We start from the raw sequence: 22,088 nt of genomic DNA, 5'->3' as shown, positions 1-22,088 counted from the left end.
CAGAAATATTACAAAGCTGATTAACCTGCTAAAGGATGACTCAATGCGCATATCTATAGAGGACAGCAAGGCTGACTCAATCCTAATCCTTATCTGCACATTAACCCATCTCTACAAGCTTCAATGACACACTTCATTTCTGAAAAGGACAGCCTACAGAAGCATGAACGTGAAGAGCCATTTTCCTACTTTAGAGACAATGGGGCTTTTATCAGTATGTTCATGAAAGGCTGTTGCCAAAAATAAATGCATGAAGCAACCATGGCTCTAATTCAAATCACTCTGAAAGTGGAACAGAGCCACAGCATGTGAACTGATTGAACTTAAACTTCAGTAAACTAATATGCCCAATATATCACATGATTGCAGAACAAATCTATCTCATGCAATTTAAGAAATACCATCAGTGACCGAGTGTTACATTAAAAAAGTACGATTATCCAAAGACTGATATGAAAACAAGTCGCATACCGAATATTGCCTCATTTGGAGAAGAGTTTGATGGATGACATCAAAGCCCACACCGGCTGACTGCTGGGAGCTCAGTGAGGAGGAGGAGGAGGAAGACAGTGTAGGGGTGGAAGAGGACATGGAAGCAGCCAAGGCTACCTCCACCCACTCTAGCAGAAACTTCAGGGAGCCTCTCTGCATGGCCAGGCCGAGCAGCAGCTCCAGCGCCAGCCTCCGACCAGTCGGGTCTGCGCCACCGTTCCCGCTGCTCACCGATGTCTTCTTCAGGAAGTCAGCCACCTGTGCCAGACAGTCCAGACCCACTGACGGGATCTTATTCTCATTAGCCAGAGAGAGTGGTGGCAGCGAAGTCAGGACAGAGGACGCTGTGTTGAGCACATCGTTGCAAAGCACAGACTCTGGATGAATAGAAGCTGCGTATCTCCAGTTCTGCTGCAGTAGTGAGAAGAGCAGACTCAAGCCAGTCCTGACACCCATTTCTATCAGAACATCTGTACCCGACTTGATTTTGGATGCTCCCCCTGGTAGGAAAGTCTCTGAGGCCGGCTCAATTTGCCCACATTCAGTTCCGCTGTCTTTGGAGTGGGAGGGCAGCTGCACACGGAATTTGTCATGGTATTTGCTGTGAAGTGCATAGTAGATTCTCTGTAGAACTACCAGCCTGTGGTGGAGACCCAGGGTGTAGGAGGTTTGCGTCAGCACGCGGTGAGCCAGCCATCGCTGGCTACGAAGCAGGGAGGACAGGTACTCTTCCTTCTCCGCAGATGCGCTGGACTCGCATTCGAAGTCCGGAAGGCGTGGGCCTGCGAGTTCTTGAACAGGTTGGGCGAGGGTCACCACTTCCTTGTTGTGAAGGAGCTTATCGTAGAGCGTGGCAGCACCATGCCTCCTGGCTGTCTGCAGGCTGTCCTCTGCCGCCCAGGAGCTATTGAAGTGCTCCTGCCACTTCAGCAACACATGGGTCTGACAAGGCACCATGTCTGAGCATTATCTATACTCTGATGTATACCTAAAAAAAAAAAAACATATCAAAAGAGAGGATGAGGCTTAAAGAAAGTCTAATATAGAAAATTGACACATATCCACTCCAGTACAGATTAACATAAAGAAATGCACATCTCTCTTCATCACAAATTTACAGGCAACATTTTCTGCAGAAAGCCAGTGTTCTGATGCGTTTTCCTGCCAAGTGCATTCAGTGTGAAGGTGTCAGGTTTCTCCTTAGCATCGGCACTTGTCCAACATACACTACATCCAGGATAATGCCATAGGCCCGGTGGGTATCACTGAAATAGGTCAGCTCACCCTATGATAGCAGCTAACTAGCACACCCACATTAATGAGGAGGGTGCATTTGTCTTACAAGTTATTACGCCACAAAGCACAAAGGGATGCAATACAAAATAGCACATGTCAAATTTAAATTCATAATTCATTCATTTAAAGTTGGTTACCTAACCCCACATCCTCACCCAGTGATCTGCTGCATTTCTGTTGGCTTTCCAACCAAAATAAGAGCGTGTCTGTTTCTGTCGACTGGAAATGATGCATCTCCAGCCAAGCAGCTTTCCAGCTAGTAGGGAAAATAATGATTTCACTCATAATATTTTTCAGATAATCAGACACCAGCTGGTTAACTGTATCCAACCCCTTGAAAGTCATTTCATTCATAACAGAAATTAAACCACGACAGTCCTTGTAACGGTCACAATACGGAGGTCAACATTCATAGCACTAGTAGGCATGACATTCCCCTGAAACACTGCTTACGCAAATTCATCTTAAATATTCTAAAGCAGGTTAACCAGTAGACCTGATACCCACTCGTACATTTACAGTATCATTTTTTAAACATTTTAAACATACATGAACTAATACTTCTAGTTAATGGTGAACAAAACAGTGATATTAGCCATCTTGATTACCATTATGTTGATTATTGGATGACTCTACAGGTTCTACTTGTACCAAAACAAGCAGGTATGAGTAAAATCAGGTAAATTAATGGTTGCTCAACATGTGAGCACACAAATGTATCCATAGTCCTGTCACAGACTCTCATTTCTCTTGCTGTCCCTGAGGCCAGTGGGGCTATATGGTTTCCACTTTGGCCAAAAATAACAGCAGGCATTGATATAGTAGTGAGCTCCATGGTCAGACGACAACAAGAAACTGCCAGCAGTGTAAGACGCAACCATCACACACTGCAGACCGTCTGGTATTTAAGGATATCAACATTCAGGACACGATGTGAATTTAGTTCTCTTTTCTTATTCCAAGCAGCTCATTTCAGACTTTAGTCAGCAAATGTCAATCTACATTATATATAGTATCTAGAGTATACACACAAAAACACTTCTTCCATTCCTGATTGTCTAGAGCAGATAACAGTTTGGGCCAAAGGTCCCAATTGGTTAAAATGAAAACAAAGGCTCAATAAACCTACATCGTTTGTTGGTTTTGTTTTTTCTGTTTTTTTCCGCATTAAATGCAATGAGTTTAAGTATATAAAAATGTGCTATACAATAAAAATTGCAACTGTCATAGGTGGGATCAAGCAACTGGGGGGGGGGGGGGGGGGGGGGGCAGCAGTATATCAGTAACTCCCATGCATGGCAGTGATATCTTCTTTGGACCAAGATGATAAAAATCTGACAATTTAGCAGATTCTGTCTCGGAACCCTTAAAAACTAAATGTGCTTTTCTATGGAACAAACAAATGCTTTTCCCATAAAACAATCCAACTTTCCCAACATAAACATCTTTTTTTAATGTAATCTATATATTTTTCTTAAATATTATTATTTTATTTTATTTTTACTTTAAGACTACATTTTTGTGCAAGGTAGCTGAGCTCAAATCCACATGAAAATAATCAAGATTTTAAACGCAACCTCCTTTATACTGACTGCTGGATGAGGTGAGCTGACACTAGGACGCCCTTTCGGCACGATGGGGTTTGGAAGTTGTCGAGAATGAGCTGGAGGAAGTTGCCGACCCAATTAAGGGACGTTTGGGCTGCCGTTGCCAGGACAACCCCGATCACTAAAAGCATAATGAATACTTGAATGACTGTTAATCAAAACCAGGACTGGATAACAAAGGAAATTTGTTCACCATAAAACAAGCTACCGGTTAAAAATAAATGAAATTCAATAATAATAATAATAATGATAAATACAATTTAATAATAATAATTCTAGCATAAATGAGTTGGGCACCCACGCTAATGACAACCCGGTAGGACATTTAGTATTTAAATTAACAGCATGACACAGTCCTGCGGGCTGGCTTCTCGCTTTAAAGCTTATATCAACATTTAGTACCGTTACCGTTACGTGGCTCACGTCTCTCTGGTTCATTGTTACATAGTAGCTACCGACCTGCACCCATAAAAACACCGGCAAACGTAAAGCGCAGATTCCGCCGTGTCATTCACAAACACCGGTAACATTATTCTGCGTCTGCGGTGACAGCTGAGCTAATGCTGGCTGCAGTGCAGTTGCTAGTCTGCTCCATGGCTGTCAAAACCCGACCAAGCCCCTCCACTTGGTGCCTGTCAGCTCCCGGTAAAATAAACCCCCGCGTGGGTCGCTAACGTCGTAAAGGTCATTTTAAAATGAAAAGTGCTCGGGAGACATATACGGCACATTGACAGTAAAAACACAGCCAGTAAATGTTTTGCGTTACCTGCTGTGTCCCAGTGAGGTCTCCCTTGGACGCAAATATCATCATCAACCTTCTCCTCGCTCCCCCTCTTCTTCTTCGGACGAGTTTTAATCGCCGATGGCAGCCGGTGTTTGGTCACCGTGTTACCGCCACCGTGTGTCTCGGAGCGAAGTTCATTAACGTCACTAACACCTTTGAGTTTTTGTTAAAAAAAACCAAAAAAAAACTGCATGGTTAGAAAAACAGTCCGAGTGGATAAACAAGAGACAGACTGTAGCCACATTGAATTTCCTAAACCACAGTTGTAGCAAAATAATTGTACCCCATTAAACCGCTCTTTAAAAAAATCTTATTATAAATTATAGAAGTTTTATAAAGATACAATACTTACGGGAAATATGCACTTAACAGTATTAATTAGGCAAAATGAAAATTAATAAGAAACACAGACGAATGAGCCTCTGAAACTTTGTTGCATTTTGGGAAATGTAGGATCTGTAGCGACCCGGGGGCTCGGAACCAGGTTAATTCTTTCTCACGTTTCATTTCTGTTCTCCTGAGTCGCTTATGTCTAGTATCTTGTGATGATTGCTACTCTTGATGTCCAATAATAGTATTTTTCCAGCCTTACCTTTTAGGTTAAATAGAAACGTAAGGAGCTCTTTTTAACTTAAAAAAATAACGAGGGAGCAAAGATTTGTCATCAGAATCGTTTCAATCTCCCTTTTCTTACTATAAAACTCAACAATATGAATGCAGTAAATATAACAAAGAGCTAAACATTATTGTAAATTTATATGAATTTATTTTTGAAAGCCTTTCCTCTGTGATTTCAGGTGCACATAAAATTAAATGCAATCTGAATTCAAGAAACTCATATGTGTGTAAAGATGTATCTCCTATTGTGCAACCTGTTAACGAATAAGAGTTCTCACACAGCTACAGGCCCAGTAACTAACACAAAACTAAAGTTGAATCAGTGGCGACAAACCTAATGCTATCGGAGCTCCGGGGGTTCCCACTCAGACAAAAACAAACCAAACTAAACTTGTGACATCAGTTCACACGAATTTCAATTCCTGGATGGCGGTCCAGAGTTAATCCCACTTCCAAGCCGGATTTCTAAAAAAAGGGACTGACAAAACTGACTGACAAAAAAAAAACGGGGGGGACAACAACACCGGAATGAGGAAATTGACGAGAGCAAGCCATGTGCAAAACAAAGTTGTTCATTGCTGATAACCATGCAACCTGATGAACCACAGGTCACTCCGCTTAAGTCTCGCAGAGGTGCTCAGCTTCTCTAGTCTCACCAGGACACTCATCCAAAGGACAGCATCACCCCTTTCAAGCTTTCTGCTCATTCCGCTCCTCCGCGTGCAGTGATGTTTTTTCTGCTTATCACAGTGTCGTGTTCACTCGTGGTGCATGATGCTGAGGCATGGAGCGCCAGTGTGAAGTACGCGGTGAACTGCCCCGACAGATGCACGGCGGAGCGGTGTGGCGGGACGCAGCGGTGCTCTCGGACGGTCCTGGATGACTGCGGCTGTTGCCAGGTCTGTGCAGCCGGCAGAGGGGAGCACTGCTACCGCACAGTGTCGGGGATGCACGGAGTGAAGTGCGGACCAGGATTATTCTGCGAGTTCTACAAGGATGAAGACGACTATGGAGACGAATATGGAATTTGCAAAGGTATTTTCTCATTAAATAACCTTAAAAAAAAATCTGGGACCTGTTTCTGCATGCTGCAGTTTGATAACACTGATGTTACTGCACCAAACCCAGTATCCATTTATGTTATTACAGCCTTTGCCCAAGGTTTTAGAAATTCTCCCAAATAACAGCACACATCTGTAAGAATGTGCAGATGCGGACATCCTTGCTGAATATTTAACTTGATGATTATACCTTGTATAATCTGAGACTTGCAGTTTATGCTGTAGAAATATCCACTAAATAATAAACGTTTTCTTTCTTTACAGATTGTCCCTATGGAACCTATGGGGTTGAGTGCCGTAAGACCTGCAACTGCAAGGGAGGCATATGTGACAGAGAGACCGGAGCTTGTCTCACCCTCACCTTCTTTGCCAAAATCGCCAGCAAGCTTAAGAATGAACCACAAGCAGGTAAAGGAGAAATATTATTTTCATTTAAAGTTGAAGGTTTGAAGGCTTTGTGTAATTAGTAATAACTTCTCTATGGGATAGTAGAAGTTGAATGTCTTGCCAAGTGGACTAAATGAAAATTCTGAATATGATGTATCACTTGCATGAACTGAAAGGCTAATGGTCTCCTTTACTTGTATTCTCAGGGACTGAGGTGGGCTCGGGAGAAGTGAACGCTGTGCAGAACACAGATCAGAACACAAACAGATCCACTGCTCCAAAGCGGCTCAACCCTCGCTGACAAGTGCTGACAAGACTGAATCTATTCAGTGTAAATGTAGCATTAACTTATAAATGAACTGAAAGATATATTTTATTAGAATACGTCAGATAACAAATTTTAAAAAAAGAAAGAAAGAAAGAAAGAAAAAACACTTTGTTACAGCTTTTAGAGTTTTTAGTTGGTTTGCTTGGTTTTTGTTTGACACCATTATCTTTTCTAATGAAATATGCAGACTATGTTATTCTTTCCAGATCTTTCTTTGTTCCTCAATAAATTAATGAAAATGACCCTGCAGTCTCTTCCCATTAGCTTCAGTGTCATTTAGAGTGCCTTTGTTTGTCAAAGTTGAACTGTACAGTGATCCAAAATGGGCATTATCATACACAACACCGGGTGTGGTAGAGAATGCTTTTGCAATTAAACCAAAGTTATCACTTAAGGTTATCGTTTAATTGCCTAATTTAGCAATACAAAATTTGCCTTGGTTGTTAAATCAAGCCAGACATGAAACACCGAGTGGGTATGTTGTAAACGCGTTAATTATTGCATGGTAATTAACATATTGTGCAGTTGTAGATTAAACTAATTAAATATAAAGGACAAATAAGCCCATAAATAAGCGGAATCCATTCATGTTGTTAACTGTAAGTACATTGTGCAAGGCGACAGAGTTGTTTGGACACAGCAGATTAATCACTGTAAGCCAGAAGCCTCTCCAGGCTTTGCTTGGCTGTGTGCTTTATCGCCATATTACTGCAGCAGGGAGCTCTGCCATTTCTTCATATACCTCTGGGTTTTTCTCTTTTTGCAGTAGGCTGGGTTCCACCAGGAAAAAACCCCCCACAAACCAAGACATCATTTTTTATCTCAGATGAATATTCTCTTTATTCCCAGAGTATTTTTGTGTGCAGAAAATTTACTGTCCAGATATAGTTGTAAATTTGGACCAAAGTGTCACACGGATAGAAAACCTTGGTATTTATTTAAGGGAGGGGAAAGTGGTCTTTTGAGGAGTGCAAAAATATTAAGAAGTCTGATGAGAAGCGCATATTTTGAGCAAAAGGAATTCCTGTCAGTGTGGTTTCCCATGATGATGTGACATGATGTATCCAAACACAGGAGCAAAAATGGATTTTATTGCTGAGACTTTTTACAGACATCTTTGACTTCTCATTATTTTTGGGTGCCCTAGTTTCTTAGCTTTCAAAAATGGGAAAATATGCTTTTTTCCCATGCAGAACACAACTCTCAATCAATGAATTACATTTTAATCCAAAAATGCAAAAAGAAAAACTGAGGAAGGAGGAAAGAAAGAGGATTCAAAGAAGGAAGGTTTCTCAGTCTATGTAATGAAGGACACAAACTTTTAGTTTTGTAACAAGAACAAGAAAAGCAAACATTATAATATTGTTTATTTACAGGATTTTTTTTCTCCATTTCACCCATCGGTTTCTTTAAACACCAGAGAAGATAGACACAAATTTTAAGTCAGTGAGCATCATTAAGAATACACACTTTTCAGAAAAAGGTATCTAACTTTAGATTTAACAATTTTATTTAAATCCTAAAATCTACAGAAAAACAGTGGAACAAATTCTGTGCAGATTATACAAAGCACTTCAAACAGTGTTGTGTAAAAGTACTAGCCACCCCTCATTTCTTTATTTTTTGCTCCCAAGTGGAGACAGGCTGCCTTTATCAGCAGCCTATCACAAAACATTTCATTTGTTTCCATTTTTTAGCTGAATCCATGATAAATGCTAAAGATAACCCAATTTGACAGGCATAAAATAGTATTGTTTGCATAAATAATATGATTCCCACTGAGGTATTAGCAACAAACTTAGCATATGTCTGCAGTGTGGGCAGTCTGTCCTTAAAAAAAAGAAAAGAAAAAAAACCCCTGAGAGATGCATTTAGCCCTTTATTTGATCATCTACTGTTCATTAGAAATAGTCTCAGTGGAAGGGTGGATGTCAAGAAAAACAAAGGAAAAAGCTGTGGTATGCCAAATTATACTGACAAATCTCTGGCAACAAGTCTGATGGAGTGATGAATCCCAATGTGAAATTTTGGGTTCAAATCATTATCATTATGTACAGAGGGGATCAGGACAGAGGGACAAAATTTGTAAAACCAACACAGTGGAGGCTCTGTCACGGTTTGGGGCTGTATTTCAGCCAGAGGTTTAGCGATCTCGTCAGAATTCATGGAACTGAAAAACAGATTTTGATCCATCATACAATATCATCTGGAAAGCATCAGATTGGCAACATCTTCTTTTTCCAGCACGATAATGCTTCCAAACACACTGCCAGTGCAGTAAAAACTTACCTGGATAGAAAAATGCACAACTGAACACTATGAGCTGTGGATTACCCTCAGAGCCCTGACCTCAACATTACTGAAGCGGTGTGCGATCATCTTGACAGAGAACAGAGCAAAAATCCGCCAGCATCCAAAGAAGAGCTTTGAATGTCCACTAAGAGAGTTCAAGATGATTAGAAGAATATAGGTGGCCATACCAAATATTGATTTTCAAGACTTGTTCAAACCCTGTTTTAGCCTTTTATACTGTCTTATATACTGTCTTCCCGTGTATGTTTACATATGTTCTATTATATTGCTGCACCTTTGTCTGTAGCAAAATATTTAGAAATGAGGGGTGGCTCAACATTTGTGCACATTTTTTAACTATATGAGTTCATGATAACATTTGAAAACAATAATGTAACACTCTGATAAATGTCAAAGTATTCATATACATATATATTTTGGTTTTTAATAACACTTATCGTGACAGTTCAATGAAATTAAATTAATTCTTTAAAATCGTAAGGAATCCTCATGGCATTAATGATCATTCATTACATGTGGCACTTGATTCGATACTTATCGTATGTAATCCTTCATAAGGCAGCATTAACGTATAGAAACTCTGCTGGAGATTGAAACAAAAATAACTACAGAACATCCAGGACAATAAAAAAAGTTCAAGAAAATACTGGCCGAGCTAAAAATAACTCTTATTAGCCTCACCTCTGACTCTTACTGGTACAAAAATGTTTTCCAGTATTCAGCTTGTTTATTTCCTGTGCTTCCTGACACCTGTGAAAATGGTCCTTCTTCCTGTTGTTGTTGTGTCTGCCCAAGACAGGAATTTAAAAGCATGGGGTTTTTCAAGTGACACTCCGAAAGCTCTGGAATTTATACGTGACACACAACTGCACATGCCCTGTCCTTGTTTTGGGAGCTAGTTAGAGGACGCTTCACGTCCGTTATATTATCGTTTCAATCAACACTTCACCTCTAAACACTACGGCAGAGTTAAAATGTGGCCAGTCTGAATTTGTTTCTAAATCATAAACATGATGAACAGGAGTGTATCAGCATATCCGTATTATTATTTACAGGAACATTCATGATTTCCCAATCCTCACATTTCCTTGACCAATAGCCATAAAAAGCAGAAAGGATGAAGTTTCCTGAAAAAGACACAAATTACACTGTATGGGTGTTGCTTCTCAGTCCAAGGACAAGGTGACACACACAAACACACACACAAACACACACACATACATACAGGTATGGGACAGTCTGTGTGTGAAGGCAGGAGCATTCACACATTCAAGTGCTTAGGCTCAAATGTTCCTCTCATTCCCCTGAGAACCGACCGGCCGAGGTCCCGCAACCAAACAAAGGACCCTGGAAAATAACAGGAAAGAGTTGGTGAGAAATACCCTTTATCTGACTCCCTGAACACGTCACTGCCGCCTCTGCAGAAACAAAGGTGCGTGAATGGAGTAGTAAATAACACTGATTTACTGCAAATAGATGTTCTGGTATTTATACTTTGGCTCTGCCTCAACAGGTTGTTTATTGTAGCAGTAGACTGACAAACACTGCAAACAAGGAAATTAAGTGATGAGTTTGATTACACTGATTGCAGGTAATCAAAACTAAGCAACAAGAAGCACGTCGCGACCATCCTGGTCTGTTCAAATGACGTAAATTCGGTCAGATTAATCAACTCTTTTGGTTCTTTTAATCAATGGTTTCTCTCGCTTTTTCTTTTTTTAATGGTTCTCAGAAACCTCACGTAGTAAACTGATAGCAGCAAAACAACAGGTCAGAGCCTTGACCTTGGCGACCTGACAGATTTCTGACCCCTGGGGGGGATTGTCTTTTCCATCATGACGTGACGTGAGGAGGAACATTCCCCAGCAGCTTTATCATCACACCTCCAGAATATGGAGACTTACTTTTAGTAGCCAACAAACAAAACAAAGAAATAAATGATTTTTTTTTCATAATTGCCTGAGATATTTATTCATTTAAGTCTTTGCTTTACTGCTTTAAGGACCTTTTTTTTATTACTTAATGAAAGGGGATACATTTTTTTATTATTATTAATTTGGAAACAGTAAGGAATTTTCTGGCATTAGAAAAATGTTCTCCTGGCAAATGTCCTTTTTTCTGCAGAAATCAGAAATATTTACCATTAGTACATTTCCTTTACTCCCAGTTATGTGCATTAAACACTATCAGAACAAATGAGTCACAAATTTATCTTTCACAAGAAATGTTGTGCAAAAACGTAGTCATAAAGTCACAAAGCCTTCCTTGCATCTTAGTTTTGGAAATAAAGAAGTAAATGGGGACATATTTCAAACTTTGATATTAAATTATAGTTTGACCACTAAAGTTGACAAGATGCATTTTCGTTAACTGGTTTTTAACAGCATGGCTGTGGATCGGGACTGCCCCGCCTTTGCATGTGCGTTCATAAAGGATGTACTGAGAGCAGCAGCAAGACATTGAGGAGAACACGTATCTGTGACAGACATGACACTGATTAGGGTTAGGGGTTTGTAAACATAAAAGGAAGTGGGTTGCTAAGTGGCTTGCAGATATTTAATGGTTGCAGGCAGAATAGAAGTTGAATTTGACTTAATCGCCTTTCTAATCCACTGCTAAGTTATTTACTTTATATCAAGGATGTCAAACTCATTTTACATTGTGGGCCACATGCAGTCCAGTTTGAGCTTAAGTGGACTGGACAAGTGAAACTCCCCTTTTTTCAGTGTGAAGAAGTTTAATGACACATTTAATCATTGACATACTGTAGCTTGATATAAGACAAAGAAGTGCAATTTCAACAGTACATCTCAGTTGTTTTCTTCATAATGAGGAAATGATGCTGTAGTAAATGAAAGAAATTTGTGAGCACCACTCTTTGGGCTTAAATTGTAAGGCTTAAATATGTAAAATCACAGACAAAGTTCTTGTAACTCATTGCCAAGACTGTCCTTTAATTATAAAACATAAAGTTTTTCTTAATTCAAAGCAAATATCTTATGTATTTATTTTTTACAGTGGATCCAGTATAAAAAAACAGACAAATAAACAAAAAGAAAATTCTATAGCACACTGTGAAAAACAGAAACTTTTCTTTCACTGAAATGCTTATCTATTACTTTTACTTTGGTGTATGAAAAGCCATGGGTGAGGTCTTTATCAGTAGGAAAAACTGTAAAATTATGACTATAAATTTTAAAATTGAAAATGGATGCCCTCCCTTACAGTGGGTCGGCCTGAATTCTGGTCCCTGGGTTTGCCACCCCTCACGAAACTGAGGTTTAATTTACTCCAAAATCAAAAGTCTGAATTAACACCATCTGTCAGATTATCTCAGTGCAAGAAGTAGTGTGTTATTTTTCTATGCAATAAACACTGCTTCATCATGTTACTTTACAGTAAAGTGGGAGTTGCATTGCAGGCAAATAATGTGTGGGCAGGATTAAGATGAGCAAATGCTAGAGTACATGAAACATGAAATATCAGTGAAACGGGGTATAGGAGAGGTTTTGAGATTAGAAATACAACTTGTGTGTTTACAGGTACACACACAAATTATCAATCTTTTTTTTTTAAACAAATATAGCTTTTATTATAAATACTTTAAATATATATATATAAATAAAGCTTGTATGCACGGTGGTTTTCACTTTTGCCTCACAGCAAGAAGGTCCTGAGTTTGACTCCACTGTCAGGGCCTTTCTGGGTAGAGTCCACATGTTCTCCCTGTTTTTATATGGGTTCTCTTCAGGTACTCCGGCTTCCTCCCACAGTCCACATTATGATAAAAAAAAATTAATTTAAAAAGCTACAAATGGGCATATTTAAAAAAATGCCCATTAAAAAGCTTTTAATTTTAGTGAACGTGAACAGAGTTTTGAAATACATAGATTTGTGATTACCCATTGTTGGAGAGACACATGGACCTCTGGTGGCTTCTTTTTGCACTGTCGGACAAGAATAAAAAGAGAAAAATAAACATGCTTGCAGAAGTTCCTATTTCAAATGTTTTAGAGACCGCCAGCAGAGAGCACTATTGTATACAAAGAGAATGGTAACCTTACACCACTGATACATAATTATTACTTTTACCCAGGTGCTATTAGATATTTCAGGTACCTTAGCATATGTAGACATGTGCACTTCATGTAACTCAAGGTCAACTGGATTTTTTAGTTTAAGAGAAAGAAGGAAAAGAAATGTGCCCCGTGGTGAGATAAATACGCTGCAAGAAGTGGAATGGAATGAACATGTCTTTTTGTGAGTGGGTGTGTTTGTGTCTGTTTTTTTTTTAAAACTTCCTTTCAAAACACCAGCACTCAGTATATTACAGAATGTGCCAAATGACTTTATAAGGAATGAATGCACCTCGAATTAGGGCTTCTGAATGGCACCACTTGTTTACTGTGCATGTTTAACTGGGAGGTTTAAATTAGCTGGCAATAGAGGAAGGTTGAGAAGATGCATTTTATCTTATAGCTGAAGGTGGTATCTGTATGAAGGTGATGTAAATTTAAAACACAAGTGTGTGGGGAAAAAAAGAGTGAAAATGTCAAAATTCAAGTTCAAAATTTTTATACACATTTGAACATCTTATCTGTCCACCCATCTGCTTGCTAAGTTAAACGGACACATTTCTGACATCTCAATGACATCACTGAATAGAAGCATCACATGCAATCACACATATTTCCAGTAAAATACACAAAATGTGGACCAAAAACTGCTGAGTGAAGGAGATGAAGTGAAAGGAAGCAGCAGCAAACCCAAGCTTATGTCATAAATAACCAACAACACCCAAATAATCATTGGCACAAACATAAAAAATGCAGTTACCTAAATATTAGAATATCATTTCTAATACTTCAATTTAAACATTTTCACTTTATCTTTGTCCAAAGCACGACCCTGCCAGCACAAGCATGTCTGCATTCTTTTGTAGCCAGTCATACCTGCGGGCTAAAATGTGTTTTTGTTTTTGCAAAATTCATTGGTAAGTTTGTTGCACTCAGATCTTCACATCGTGTTCCATTTTCATTTCTTCTGTCCTTGTCCTTGATACAGCTTTGTGCATTCAGCTCCCTGTCATCAGAGACAGTGCTCAGGCACAGCTGTGCAGATATAGCATGTAAACTAAGCAATTTTTTCTCATACATTTGAGTTAACTAGGCAAAAATAAGGTAGTAAACTAAAAAAAAAAAGCTAATATGGCTTGTTTGAACATAACCTCAATGATGGCATCAGTCAGATATGTAGCCATTAACCTGGTTTCACAAGGATGAATGAGTGACACAGATCAAACAGACTAACAGACGAGCGGATATAATTTATCATGTCATACTTTGGTTTCTATATGTCATACAAATACAAACAGGGAGGTAACTTTGCTATGGAGAGCTGTCCATTGTACAGTTTAATACTATCCTGTACAGCTGTTCTGAATAAAGGGATCTCATTATAGTATTTTTCCCTTCTTGTTCTAATTGACACTGTCATTGATTGTGTGATTTTTGAATAGAAATCAAGCAATAACTGATCTTTACTATTGGGGGGCAGTGTGAACAAGCTGTAAACACAGACATCCTTTAAAAGTGGGTCAAAGAGTTTCACTCAGAGTCAAAAAAGCACCAACATCATTCACCATTTATTTAAGTCATTTTTGCATCTGCCTGGTGTATTTTTGTTTTTTCTCTCTGTCAGGACCGTTTGCCAACCAGCTACAACCTCTGTGTGTCTGCTTTGTGGCTTTGTGGGGTACTGATTACAGCCACTGAAGCTATATGGAGCATCTTGCATCCTTAGTTAGTGAGCTGGCATTTATTTCTGTAAAATGAGACTCTGTTTACTGGCTGCTTATCTGCTTTTGAGTCTAACACGTAAGCCTTTCTACCTTTCTGTAAAGGCTCTCTAGATTTTGCCAAACTAAACCTCATTATGATGCTAAAAGGGAAGTGCTCCCAGACACCTGCCCACTGTGGTTATCTACCCACTTACTGTCACGACACACTGACTGGCAGAAGTTGAAGATCACACAGCTACTGCTTTCATTCTTTGGGAATTTACACAAGGGGACAAAAGTGAATAGGAAACTTACAAATGGAGAAATGAAGCTGAAAAGCTGAAAAACAAATAACATTTCCATATTTCCATTCACAGTGAGTAGGTTCTTCTCACCAGAGATTCCTGCTGTCTGTCCAGAAGTCACCAGTCCAAAACCTCTGACTGCAAGGCCATGAGAACAGGAGACACACTGAGAAAAACTCATTCCCAGAGGCTTCCTCTGTGAAGATTCATCCATACTAATCTCATAAGTTGTCTATCAGATGAGGTCTCCCAGAATATCCCATGGGAGTAGATGCAGCTCCAGCTTGTTTACAGATGGCCACTTCCTACGTCACAAGGTCACACTGTTTCATGTTCAGCATTCCTCGTCCTGCAAATATAATAAAACACGCAGAGGGATGGCCGAGGACAGATGGCTCCAAGCCTGCTGTTGTTTGTTCCATTTTATTTAGTGAGATTTCTCATAAGGATGCTTAATTTTTGTAAAGTGATTAGATTTTATTACAAAGCAGGAATTCTGTTTATTTTTGATTGCCAGATATTAAAAAGCTTTGTTTTTTTATTATTACTGAATTAGAGGGACAAGAGCTTTAAAAATAAAGCTAAATGATTGATGTGCCAACAGTCTTTAGTCATCTGATTAGCAATTTGTGAGAAAATGCTTCTTAAAAATGGTGCTCTAGTGTCAACACTGATGTCAGCATGTTAACACGCTGCTGTATGTCAGTAAGAGTGGGTGCCCCCAACCTTGGTGTGTAGAAGCCCCACCCACCTGCTGTTCACACCTTGTGTTTGTGAGGGATGGCCACTTAGAAGAAAGAGAGGGTGAGGGTAGTTAAAAGGGCTTCTTTCAGATAGCAACTGATAAATGAGACTTATTTTCACAACCGTGAGCCATGCCAAGCTTCTCTAGCAGAATACAAAACTATAGATGTGAAGTTTAAAATGAGCACAGTCGCCTTGACTTAGAAGTTTGACTAAAACCACCAGTAACAGTGATGATCACAACATGAACATCTGTAGAAAAAAAATCACAGCGATGCAATTTACTTGACTTTAACTGGCTTTAAAAGTGTCAACTTCATTACAACCCATAAAGGAAATATAAGTGAGATTCAACCTCTGGGGACTGAAATTTTATTACAAAGCATTTGCAGTTCTGTTGAGATATTTCACTCCAAAGTGAAGCAGAGGACAAGCTAATGTTCCCATAAGTGGAGCCTGGCGGCCTGCATGGCTAATGACCAGAGAATTATGATCACAATTTAATGATTGGTGCTAAACAGGTCATAGATCTCTCTCTCTCGCCCACAGCCAGCTAATAGATAATAAAGAAAGGCCTGAGCCTTCACTTGACCCTCTACTATGTCAGGAACCCAGCTGGGACCTTGCTTGTTGATATTATCTCCTCCACAGTTGTCAGCACTTCATTTAAAGTTCTCCGTCACCTCACTCAACCAGCTCCTCCACAAGACTGCAACACCACAACAGGTCAAATTTGCCCGCATCTTATTACCTGTGAGTTTGCAAACAAACTCATCATCATGCAGATGATTTGATTTTGAGGAAGTAATTATTGTGGACACACCGGCTACCTCCTACACAGACTGGAATTTGCGTCTCTCCGTTGGTAATGAGCACATTTTGCAGGCTCAGGGGATAAATTGGGAATTCATAAATGCTGGTCCTGTGGTGATAACATAAAATTTAGTTTGCATGCTGACCAGTTCTATAAATTATACATTTGAGCTTGGAATATTTTTTTTCTTTCAAATGCAAAAAATTTATTCTATTCCTTTACTGACATTATGCTATTATGCTATGGGGGCCTGAAATAGCCAATGCATTTTTTTTTTTTATCACCAATTTTAAATTAAATGTTTGATATTTATTGATTCATTCAGTCATCACATATTGCACAGATCATGCAAAACAAATCATTTAAGTACGAAAGCTATTTTACAAATAGTGATACAAATGGTAAGCTCATTAAAGAGAGCCTTCCCTCCAAGTAGAAAAAAGTAAATAGCATAAAAAAAAACCAGATGAGCAGCAATATTTGTTCATATAACCTAAAAAAGTGGTTTAGTGTGATCATAACTAGCCTTGTTAGCAAGCCGTATTGCTCTTTATTGTAAAATATTCTGAATAACAAGTATAATGATCGGAAATTGCCACACAAGTCAGAAGTTCTGCCTGCAGGAGCACAGATACAGTGATTCAGACTGTGACAGCTCATGCGATCTCATCCCAGGCACTACTTTATTTGTTAATTACAGAATGAAAAATTCCTCCTCACCAGAATTATCTAATGCAGCACTATGAATTTAGAAAAAAAAACAAAACATCAACAACTTTTAGACCAACCCCCCAAAAAGCAACACTTTCCAGGGGCTATGTATACAGCTGGGCTGGAACCAAAGTGAGGACAGAGTGACTGAATAAATGTTTGCTGAGCTGCCTGCACGCAGTCGTTTGTACATGTCATGTTGAAGACCCCGTAAAACCCTGGGTGTGTATGCACGCTGGATTAGTCACAGATGGTGTGTGGAAAAGTCAAGACTTTTTCTGTTTATTCCGCATTATAAGCCTGCTGTGGGAAATTTCCTGGCTGTTGAAATTTTAAGATGAGCCGCACAAGTTTCAAAACTGCTGGTTACTTTGCTCTGTATGCTGAAATAAAAGAGAAAGTCCGCTGGGGCACTGCTCAGTCGGAGCTCTCCCTCTCTCTTTGAGACTTCCTCAAACATGATTTCTCTCTCTGTATCACACACACACACTAACACTCCTCCCCTCCCCGCCTCCTCCACCTCTCTGTACCAACACACACTGCTGTCTCCTCACACCGAGCGTGAGCGCCTCAGCAGCCGGGATGACTGGAGGAGCTGGGACTGCAGACACTGCGGTGCTGAGAAAGACGGCGTGAGCGCGTTTGTGTGCGTGTGCACGTGCCTGGGCGGACTCCAGCTGTAATGGTGCCCCGTGTGTGTGACTGTGCTGACCGCAACAGTCATCCTGTCCAACAGCGGAGACTTTCTCAGCGTGCAGATGGTGTGAGCAGTCAGGGGAAAAGTTTCTAACAGCTCGACTGAGCCTCGGCTAACTCAATCCACACTGCACACACACTCATACACTGTGCCAGTCCAGAAGGGGAGCAACAACAACAACAACAGCAGCAGCAGCTGAGCATGAGGACAACTTGAGCTTGTGTGTGAGCGGGATTTGTCTTGTAGTTGATTGATTGACCTGTCGCTGGAGAGGATACGGTGTCTGGGCATCACCACACATCCGAGCTGTGGGATTCAACAGGGCTGCTCGTTTGAAAGGTGAGTCCGTTCAGTAAATCTGTTGACTCTTTGTTATGAATATGAAAATGCTGTAAGCAAAACGGACAGTTTGTTACTATTTATATTTCAGTCATAACAGGGCATTCTTCACCTTAGACTACGGTACAGTAAATATGGCATGTGGTTTTGCTTTGGCACATTTTTTTTTTAAAGCGCCATCGCTGGGTTAATGGCTCATTAGAGTGATTTATTGCCGCAGGTAGTGTGAAGTAGTGACACCTGCGGTGACTGCCGTGTTGACAAAGGAAACGTCAAAGCTGCTGTGAATCTGTGCAATATAGCGCAAAACTGTCTTTAAGCTGTCTTTCGGGAAAAATTAGTAAGTGGCAGGTTTTGTTATGCCGTACAGTTAAACCAATAGAATAATCCTTTAAATGGTAAGACTGTTGCTTGTGACCTCAGTTCTGAGTACTTTTGACTTTAGCACGTAGAAGTTTGTCTATCTGTGGATGCATTTGATTTATGGTAAAAACACATCATACATGTTTGCCTGATTTCAAAGATTGATGTGGTTTGATATTACTGAGTAAAGTGTGCCAGGAGTACAGGGACCAAGGGGGGTAAGGCCTGCATTCCCACACACATTTTAAGCCCTTGTCCCACATTAGTTTGAATTTTTGTATAATTAACTTCTCATATGAAAATAACCTATCAATTGTTATATTTCTTTTTATCCTGAATCCTATATTCTTTTCAAATATTCTGGACCAAGAACACCTTGGCATCTTGGCTGGTACGATGTGATCACAAGATAGTCAGTACTGTTTGGAAACATTTTTGAGCTGGTGTGTGTGTGTGTGTGGGAGAGAGAGAGAGAATGTCACTCATTCCAGCTTACTAAAATGGAAAAAGTAGTCAGCAAAGAGAGTAACGTGGTGGAGAAAAGAAAGAGATCAAAGGATCATGACAGAACATCGGTAAAACAGAACTGTGAATGGAAAAGAAATACATGAGAGCAAAGCAGTAGAAGGAAGGATGATGACTCCCGTGTGCCAGGAATGTCTGCAGCTCACAAGCTGTGCTGCTGGAAAGCTCAGGGATCAGGTTCCCGGTGTCAGCTGCTGTGCGGGACTGTTCCCAGGTCTAGCCATGTAATGTCTGTTTACTGAAGAGGGTGCGGGGACCAGAAAGATTGAACTGCAGCAAATCTGGAGTTCAGATTGGAAGTCCTATAGCTAAAGGTGTTTTGGGGTTTTTTGTTTTTTTTTTTACTTTTCTTCATGTTTTGGAAAAAAGATTAGACATGGCTAATCTTTATATTCAAACTGACAATTTTCTTTTTTTTGGTTTTGTTGCCAGGCACAGCATCTTGTGTGACATTTATGGAGGTTATAATGCAGAGTCAGCATAAACTCCTTCCAGCAAACATCACTAGTGAAAATGACTGCGGTCACTGAGAGCTGTTTTTACTTTGCACCTCTCACCTGGCAGCGTATGATCTTGCGTGGCGTCCTTTTTTTTTCCCATCAGGAAAATAACCTCTTCACATACTGTGGAGACAACCAAATTAACAGTATTGTCATTCAGTTGTCACAGTGTCAAAAACGTGTGAGATGAGTCAGGGGTCAATGTGAAGTCTTCACCTTCATCTCTCCACAGGGTTGCTGCTCTGTTCCCAGACATACTGTGACACATGGCATGGAGGGAAATGAGTGTGTGTGTGTATGTGTGTGGGTGGGGGGTATGCTAATGAAATGAGTGTATCATACCAAAAAGCCAGCATTGTGGAGAACGAGGGGCACACATGGTGTCTAAATTGTTGTGTAGACAAAACAGAAGCTGACTCGTCACACTGATTCATAAAATAAAGCCAGTTTATTGGGAACTCCGAGAAATTCCTCTCCAAGAACTGACCCTTAGTGTTTGTAATATATTACACTGCTCGCCTCGCCTCCTTGCTTCTCGTCTCGCTTCCATCCATCCATCTTTCTGTATGACTCACAATGACTTGTGTGGGTAGTAAGCAATCATTGATGTTTCTTACCCTATAATGAAAGATAGCTCCTCAGATCCTGACCTCCCTGTAACCCCGTCCCATGTTAAATCTCCGTAGACCTAAATTGTGTGAGTGTTGAATGGAGCAATGGATTATTATCCTTATTTATTTTTTTCACATGTGTGCGAGTACTTCCATCTGTGACTGCTCTGAAGCCCTTCCTCTTTCACATCCTTTCCGGTGATTAGCACAGCAACAGCGCAGCAAGCAGCATGCCGTCCTCTCACCTCTGTGACTTTATAACAGAAGTCTAATAGAAACAGACTGCTCTCGAGGTAGCAGCTTTGGCAGCCGAGAGTTATATTTGTCTTTAACACATGCTGGTCACAGAGGCCCTCTGCGTTTCGAGAGAGGGGGTGAGGGCGGTTAGAGATATTTAAAGAGTTGATGGCACTGACTGGTAATGCAAGTTCATGTTTCATCTTGCGTGTTTTGTGGTCTTTTGTGCTGTTAGCACAGTTGGTACATATGCATGTGAACATTAAAAAAAAAAATTTAAATGTAGCTTCATGACACACAGTGTGTCAGTTCAGGGTGGAGTCACTCACCTGTCAACCATGGTGAAGACAGAGAAAGGAAGATGAGCCATTGCTGCTTTTTTGTTCTTGCACTACTGATTTAAATGACCCAAGGAAAGTTGACTCTGGTTTTACTGGCAAGCACCAGGTTCAAAGTAGGTTACAGCTGCTGAAAATGCAGAACTGAGGACTGATGACAGACAGATTGTAATGGCAGTGCTTGCTGCAATGTGCAATGAATTTATCTCTTCTCTCTATCAGTGAATCATTAATACTTCAAGCTGGGGATTATTTACTTAGCTGAGATTGTCAGTGACTTTTCTATGAACAAATAAGTCACAACAGGTTTTGAAAAATGTGATTTTCTTAGAAACCTGAGGCGCTTATTATTTTACCCCCCCCCACACACACACACACACACAAGCTGCAGACCAACCAATGAACATCATTTATGACTCTTGGCAGGTTTTTCAGTCTTGGTAATTGTCTGTATGTTGGAGATGCATGCATGCGACTACTTGGAGAGTAGTGTCTATTCTCTATCCTTTCTAAAAGCATGATGGATTGAAAAGTGAGCCAAACATTGTATTTTTACTGCTTCCCTGCTAAACTACCCAACTTATCTTCCTAGGATATCAAGTGATAATGCTGTTTTTTCAGAAGCAACTTGTGATGCAAAACCAGGCATATGATGTGCTTTGGCAATGGTGCCTTAATGCACTACCCAAAGCAGTATTAAATGAAGAGGGGTAACTGTAACTTGAAGCAGATGTACCACCAAATGTCATCTACAAGCTTCAATATAAGATGCTTTTACATCATGGGACACATGCAGTCCACTTTGATCATAAGTGGGCTGCACTGGTAAAACTCTCTTCTGTCAGTATAAAAAATGTAACTAAACATTTAATCTCTGAGATATCTTAATACAAGAGGAAATAAAGTAAACTTCAACGATACATTTCATTTTTCTACATAATTAATGTGTAAAATTATAGAAACAGTTCTGTGTTTTGTCATTTAATTCATAGATTTTTTTTTGTGAAATCTCTATAGGCAACAGTGAAACACAGGAACTTTAATGTGTTTGTACTTGTTTATCTTTTTCTTAACTACTTTGTAGTAACATTAGCAGTGGGGGAAATCTTCATCAATAGTTCATATCTATGCATATTTTCCGAAACCTTCCGTTGGACCGGATTGGAGTCTATGCTGGGCCGCTTCTGGGCCCTGGGCCTTATGCTTGACACGCCTGTTTTAAAAATTAAGCCCTGCTCA

At 40.0% G+C, this 22,088-nt stretch overlaps 3 protein-coding genes and 1 long non-coding RNA gene across 12 annotated transcripts in view; 2 read left to right on the top strand and 2 right to left on the bottom strand.

Annotated features, from left to right (window-relative positions):
• Positions 1-4,309, bottom strand: part of LOC102078309 (probable E3 ubiquitin-protein ligase HERC1) — a 59,402-nt gene extending 55,093 nt beyond the window's left edge. For 8 of the 9 annotated variants that reach the window (XM_019361008.2, XM_019361009.2, XM_013275191.3 and 5 more), the window contains exons 1-2: positions 4,162-4,309; positions 472-1,480 (exon numbers count right to left, since the gene is read on the bottom strand). In XM_019361008.2, the coding sequence (XP_019216553.1) occupies positions 472-1,449 (978 nt within the window). In that variant the 5' untranslated portion in view covers positions 1,450-1,480; positions 4,162-4,309. Of the gene's footprint in view, positions 1-471; positions 1,481-3,803; positions 3,823-4,161 lie in introns of those variants that run through there. The other variant, XM_019361003.2, reaches the window with a different exon arrangement.
• A 1,026-nt stretch (positions 4,310-5,335) lies between these two features.
• On the top strand, positions 5,336-6,815 carry esm1 (endothelial cell-specific molecule 1). Its single transcript, XM_003451490.5, has 3 exons — positions 5,336-5,832; positions 6,123-6,266; positions 6,452-6,815. Exons 1-3 carry the CDS (start codon positions 5,526-5,528, stop codon positions 6,544-6,546), a joined length of 546 nt encoding a protein of 181 aa, XP_003451538.1. The 5' UTR covers positions 5,336-5,525; the 3' UTR covers positions 6,547-6,815.
• Positions 6,816-7,923: 1,108 nt separating this feature from the next.
• LOC102078124 (uncharacterized) lies at positions 7,924-15,303 on the bottom strand. The gene is made up of 3 exons (XR_266706.3): positions 15,061-15,303; positions 12,789-12,833; positions 7,924-10,233 (listed from the first exon to the last, which is right to left on the bottom strand). It is a non-coding gene; the product is annotated as an uncharacterized LOC102078124 (long non-coding RNA).
• A 3,202-nt stretch (positions 15,304-18,505) lies between these two features.
• Positions 18,506-22,088, top strand: part of arhgap24 (Rho GTPase activating protein 24) — a 72,044-nt gene continuing 68,461 nt past the window's right edge. Inside the window, 1 exon segment of the mRNA XM_013275237.3 lies at positions 18,506-18,615. The gene's annotated coding sequence lies outside the window, so the exon portion shown is untranslated.

This window comes from Oreochromis niloticus, linkage group LG7, assembly GCF_001858045.2.
Source record: "Oreochromis niloticus isolate F11D_XX linkage group LG7, O_niloticus_UMD_NMBU, whole genome shotgun sequence".
NCBI classification, from domain to species: domain Eukaryota; kingdom Metazoa; phylum Chordata; class Actinopteri; order Cichliformes; family Cichlidae; genus Oreochromis; species Oreochromis niloticus.
The sequence above is the reverse complement of the archived record's forward strand: the minus strand, read 5'-3'. Positions and strand labels throughout refer to the sequence as shown.

Bases quoted from the DNA above. Each gene is read 5' to 3' on its own strand.
- esm1 (XM_003451490.5), top strand. From the start codon at position 5,526: ATGTTTTTTCTGCTTATCACAGTGTCGTGTTCACTCGTGGTGCATGAT. The intron at 5,833-6,122 runs GTATTTTCTCAT...CTTTCTTTACAG, and splicing joins CGAATATGGAATTTGCAAAG to ATTGTCCCTATGGAACCTAT. The intron at 6,267-6,451 runs GTAAAGGAGAAA...TTGTATTCTCAG, and splicing joins TAAGAATGAACCACAAGCAG to GGACTGAGGTGGGCTCGGGA.